This window comes from Hylobates moloch, unplaced genomic scaffold, assembly GCF_009828535.3.
Source record: "Hylobates moloch isolate HMO894 unplaced genomic scaffold, HMol_V3 SCAFFOLD_1035, whole genome shotgun sequence".
Classification (NCBI taxonomy): Eukaryota; Metazoa; Chordata; class Mammalia; order Primates; family Hylobatidae; genus Hylobates; species Hylobates moloch.
Window position 1 is genome coordinate 1 of NW_026653310.1, and position 6,188 is coordinate 6,188.

The 6,188-nt window shown below is 39.3% G+C and overlaps 1 gene segment (V, D, J or C); it reads right to left on the reverse strand.

Moving 5' to 3' along the window:
• Nucleotides 1–4,469: 4,469 nt before the first annotated feature.
• LOC116464568 (immunoglobulin heavy variable 3-72-like) lies at nucleotides 4,470–5,037 on the reverse strand. The segment is given in 2 exon segments: nucleotides 4,470–4,871; nucleotides 4,975–5,037. Coding segments are annotated over 2 exon segments (447 nt in total).
• Between the last annotated feature and the right edge of the window lie 1,151 nt (nucleotides 5,038–6,188).

Consider the following 6,188-nt stretch of genomic DNA (forward strand, 5'->3'; position numbering starts at 1 on the left):
ATATGTGTATATGAATTTACGTGACATTGCCTTTTCCCTGAGTTTATATCATATTTCAGGAAATGGTGGGTTGGTGGTATAGCATGTAAAGGATGTTATCAATGATTAAATTCAAATTTACAAGAAAAACAAGATTAATAGAAATAACTATAGGTATTGATGATAAAGCTCCCAAGTGAATTAAAATGATTCTTCAAAGAAGCCACAGTGGTTTTTCAGCATCAGTTTGCATACTATCCTCTTCAAAGAAAATTAAGATGACTTGTATGGAAAGTTTTGAAATTTCTTTTCTTTTAATTCTATTCACTTAAATAATTTATTATATCAATTCTAGTATTCAAAGGCATATGAAACAAGAAAAATGTTTTGGAAATTTTTTTCTTTATGTTGAGTAACCAATTACATCTGTACAAAGCAGGCATTACTAAACTATCGTCTTTCCTCTTCTTTTAAATGTTCTGAGGACTATCACGAGAACAGCACAAGAGATGAAGACCCATCCTCATGATAGAATCACCTTTCACCAGGCCCCACCCCCAGCCCTGGGAATTACAATTTGAAACGAAATTTGAGTGGGGGCACTAGTACAAACCATATCGGCTGCCTTTTATTTTTGCTATTGCCTGGTTGCCCTGACAAGGATTTTCGGTGCTATGTTCAATAGAAGTGGTGAGAGGGCATCTTTGTCTTGTTTCAGTTCTCACGGGGTTTGAGCTTTTGCTCACTCAGTATAATGTTGACTGTGGTTTTGTCATAGATGGCTCTTATTATTTTGAGGTATGTTTTTTGATGCCTAGTCTGCTAAGAGCTTTTATTATGGGTAAGTGTTGGATCATATCAAAAGCTTTTTCAGCATCTATTGAGATAACATATGGTTTTTGCTTTTATTCTGCTTACACAATGAATCACAGTTATTGATTTGCAGATGTTGAATGAACCTTGCATCCCAGGGTAAAGCCCACTTGATCATGATGTATTATATTTTAAATACTTCTGGATTCTATTTGCCAGTATTTTGTTGAGAACTTTTAGGTCTGTGTTCATCAGGAATATTCATCTGATATTTTCTTTTTTTAACTATGTGTCTCCCTGATTTTGTATGCCAAGAAGACACAGTGAAGAAAGACAGTCTCCTCAATAAATGATGGATAACTGGACATCCATGCACAAAAGAAACAAAATTAGATCTTCTCTCACACCATGTAAAAAATCAACTAAAAATGGACATAACTTGAAACCACCAACTCATAGACAACATGGAAAAACTTCCTGTCATTGATTCAGAAATAATTTGTTTGAATTTAATACCAAAAGCACAGGAAAAAAAAAACTATGTGCAAATTACAAACGACCTGATAAAAGGGAAAAAACCTGGTTAGACTTTTTTTTCAGATAACCCACTCATGAAAAAGAGAGCCTAAAAATGTTCTCAACATTACTAATTTTCAGAGAAATTCAAATCTAAAACACATTGAAATATCGCCTCAAACCACTTAAAATGACTTATCAGCAAGACAAAATATAACAAGTGTTTGCAAGAATGTGGGGAAAGGAAATCATTATATGGTGTGGTAGGATTGGTTAATCAATAAATTGAAAAATAAAGTTATCATACGATCTGGTGATCCCACTTCTTGTTATATATTCAAATGAAATAAAATTATCATGTTAAACATACGTTCACTGCCAGATTATTTATAATAGTGTAGATTTGTGAAAGAGTTTAATGACCATAGATTAATGAATGTTTAAAGAAAATGTGTCCACATAAAACTGAATTTTATTTAGCTTTGAAAAGAAGGAAATTCTGGCATTTGCAACAACACGGATGGGGCTGGAGGACATGATGCTAAGTGGAATAAGCCAGATGCAGAAAGACAAATGCTGCCTGATCTCATTTACATGTGGGATCTAACACATCCAAGCTCTTGAAAGCAGAGGGTAGACTAGTGGGTCCCAGGACCTGGGAGGAGAGGGAAATTGGGTGATGTTGGTTAAAGGAGACAGTTTCAGTTGTACAGGGTGAATGAGTTCTGGAGATCTAATGTACACCAATTTTCCTGTGTTTAATACTGTACTGTAAAAGTGATTTTTGCTAAAAGGGTAGATCTTAGGTGTTCTAATGAGACACACAAACACACGCACACACTCACACCCAGTACATTTTTAAAATAATAAAATGGGCTGGGTGCGGTGGCTCACGTCTGTAATCCCAGCACTTTGGGAGGCCGAGGCCGACAGATCTCTTGAGGTCAGGTGTTCGAGGCCAGCCTGGCCAACGTGGTGAAACTCTGTCTCTGCTAAAAGTACAAAAAAAAAAAATAGCTGGGTGTGGTGTTGGGCACCTGTAATCCCAGCTACTCGGGAAGCTGAGGCAGGAGAATCGCTTGAACCCAGGAGTTGGAGGTTGCAGTGAGCCGAGATGGTGCTATTGAACTCCAGCCTGGATGACAAGAGCAATACTCCGTCTCAAAAATCAAACAAAAAATGGTAGCTCTGTGAGAAGATGAATATACAAATTACCTTAACCATGATGAGCATTCCACAATGGGTATATGATATGGTTTGGATCTGTGTCCTGGACCAAATCTCATGTTATGTTATAATCCTCAGTCCTGGGGTGGGACCTGGTGGGAGATGACTGGGTCATGAGGTGGGCCTTTCATGAGTGGTTTGCCACCGACTCCTGGTGCTGTTCTCACGAATGTGCATGAGTTCCCACAGGATATAGTTGTCTAACAGTGTGTAGTCCCCCCACACCCCGACCCGCGTCCTGTGGCTCCTGCTCTGGCCGTGTGATATGCCTGCTCCCCTTTGTCTTCTGCCATGACCCTAACTTTCCTGTCTCCCCAGAAGGAGAAGCCACTGCACTTCCTGTACAGCCTGCAGAACCGTGAGCCAATTAAACATATATTTTTTTCAAATTACTCAGTCTCAGGCATTTTTTATAGCAGTGTGAGAATGGACTAATACTATCAAAACAACAAGTGGTGCACCTTAAACCTATACATTTTAAAAAATATTTTATTTCTACCTCAATAAAACTGAAAAAAATTAAACTTACTCTTACAATACAGAAAAACATACCTCATATTTTCTCAACAAAATTGAAACAACATAGGTAGAAAAACTTTCACTAAGGTATTTGTAATAGCTTTGCTTATAATATTCATATACTGGAAACAAATATAAAGTCCATCGACAAAAAATAGATCAATATATTGTCATATATTTACTTAATGGACTGTGTCAGATATAAAATCTCTGTCCTTCCTCCCTCTCTCTCTCTCCATATATACATGAAAACTTTGAGGTTTCATATCAGAGTCAGCCCATTAATTGAATAAACGACACTATGTTGATCTAATTTCGTACATTAAATAGCGTGAATTAACCTAAAAAATAGCAAAGTAGCCCCTTACCAAAAAAAGGTCTATACTGTTTGATTCCATCTATATAAAGCTCAAAACAGAAAATAATGCATCTATGGTGTCAGAAATCAAAACATTTCCCCATGCAGGGTTTGACCGCAGGCACAGAGAAAGACGCATGTTGGGGGTATGGACTTGCTCTTCAGGCTACCTTAGGTGTTTGGGACAAGCGTATTCACATTTGCCAGAAACTCTCTAGTGACGCATTTCAGATCTATAAATTTTTTCTTACATGTACATTTTATCTCATAAAAAGAAAAAATAAAAAAGTGTAGAATAGTTTAAAATTCAGTAAATACAGTGAATATTAAAACCCTATCAAAAATATGAACATTATTATATGAATTAATAAAACGTATTTCAGTATACCTCCTAAAATTAAATCCCAGCAATAAGAAAAGATAACAGTAACACCAGAAACTTAGTAATTAATTAGCATACATTTCATAGAGAAGAAAAAATAGTCAAGACAGATGAAACATGTAGTTTTTTCCAATCAAATGTCATTAAATTATTTATACGATATTTAACCTGTGTCAATATTATAAATTGTTAATATTTTGTGTGGTATTACAACTGAGAACAACTTTTAAATAAAAAAGGATATTTGAGAGCACGTGAACCAAATTGAATGTATTCTCAATGCTGGTCCAACGCTTACACCTCAAAGTTCTAATAATACCCTGGTTTTGAGTGGGGCTTTGGAAAAATTATTTTTAAGGGATAAATTGAAAGAACAACCTGAAATCCAGAGGCATTGGCATTCCATGTCAGAAAAAAATTGAAAATATGTAATCCATAGTAAGTCCTGAAAAGAAACCTTGGAACATAAGAAGCATCTCATGTGTAGTAGGCTGTATCATGTTTGTTAGGAAAATGATTACCTTTATGTTGTTTTGAAAAACTAAAGCAAAGCATAATGAAGTTAAGTGTTTTGTGCTTATCTGGTACAAAATATTGCAACCTCATAAGGCTCCAGAGTCCTGCATCTGAGAAAGGAAACCTCTCCCAGCACCTGCTCCTGGGACCTGTCCTGTCCTCAGTGGTTCCCGCACGCCCCCTGGTGGCCCCGCGCGCCCCTGCAGGGAGGTTTGTGTCTGGGCTCACACTGACCTCCCCTCGCTGTTTCTCTACCACCGTAATACACGGCCGTGTCCTCGGTTTTCAGGCTGTTCATTTGCAGATACAGTGTGTTCTTTGAATCATCTCTTGAGATGGTGAATCTGCCTTTCACAGACGCGGCGCATTCTGTGGTGTAACTGTTAGCGTTTTTTCTAATACGGCCAACCCACTCCAGCCCCTTCCCTGGAGCTTGGCAGAACCAGCCCACGTAGTAGTCACTGAAGGTGAATCCAGAGGCTGCACAGGAGAATCTCAGGGACCACCCAGGCTGGACCAAGCCTCCCCCAGACTCCAACAACTGCACCTCACACTGGACACCTGCAAACACAGAGACACCCTGGTCAGAAACTGCCACACAAATCCACTGTTTCTCTCACTCGTGTCCACTCAAATTCAACATCTCTAGTTCCCCATGAATCACCTTCTAAAATAGCAACAAGGAAAACCCAGATCAGCCCAAACTCCATAATGAGTCTTCTGTGTTTAGTGCTGATCAACAGCTGAAAACACCTGAAAATCCCAGGGCTGGGGCTCTGCTTTCAGAGCTGCAGGGTCAGGACTGGGCTGGTTTTCATCAGCAGAGGGAGGACCCTATTTGCATGTCTCCTACTATATAGCAAGCTCTGGGATGGGACGCCTGAGGAGAGGGACGTGTCCAGAGCGGATGAGAGTGTCCTGGAAAATATGGGCGGTAATCCTATCTCTCAGGAAAGTATAACTTCAGATTATGTGATTGTGCCTTGATAATCATTTAGCAATCATCATCTTATTTTTACATATTTGCAGAATATATTTAATTGAAGTGTCAATGTTACAATTTAAAGAAGATAAATTACATACAGAACAGAGCAGTTGTGCAATGTGTTGAATATGACACATCTGGACAGTGTCAGCCCTATTTGTGCCTGTGCCTCTAAACACTGGAGGAGACTGCTCCCCTGAGACAGCTCCAGGGCGATGTGGGACATGTCTAGTGAGGTTTTCAGGATGTCCCACCTGTCATAACAACTGTATGTGATTTTGCTTCCCTAATGTTTGAGGTGGGGCCTGGTGGTTGTACCATGGGTGCGGATTTATGAATAATGGTTAGCACCATCCCCTTGCTATGATAGTAAATGAGTTCACATGAGATTTGGTTGTTTAACACTGTGTAGCACCTCCACCCTCACTCTTTCTTTGCTCCTGCTCCCACCATATAAAGTGGCTGCTCCCCTTTTGCCTTTCACTATCATTGTAAATTTCCTGAGGCCTCCCGAGAAGCTGAACAGATTCTATCGTCATGCTTCCCGTACAGCCGGTAGAATCATGAGTAAATTAAACCTATTTTCTATATGAATTACTCAGTTTCAGGTATTTCTTGCAATGCGAGAACACACTAAGAAAGCAGACATCTCCCTCATTTCACCAGGGTCCCTTGCAGTCTGCAATCACCCATCTAAGGAGAGGGATGGTCCAATCTCCATTACTGACACCATCAAGGTGCTGCCTCAGGCCCAGATGGTTTTTGATGGATGTCACTTTAATAATCTTGAGTTCAGGGAGTATAATGCCCTCCTCCTGCATGCCTCACAGATGAAGAAGCCACCCTGTGATCAACTCTCTCTTCTTCTGTCTGAACCCATTTCTAAGTGTCAG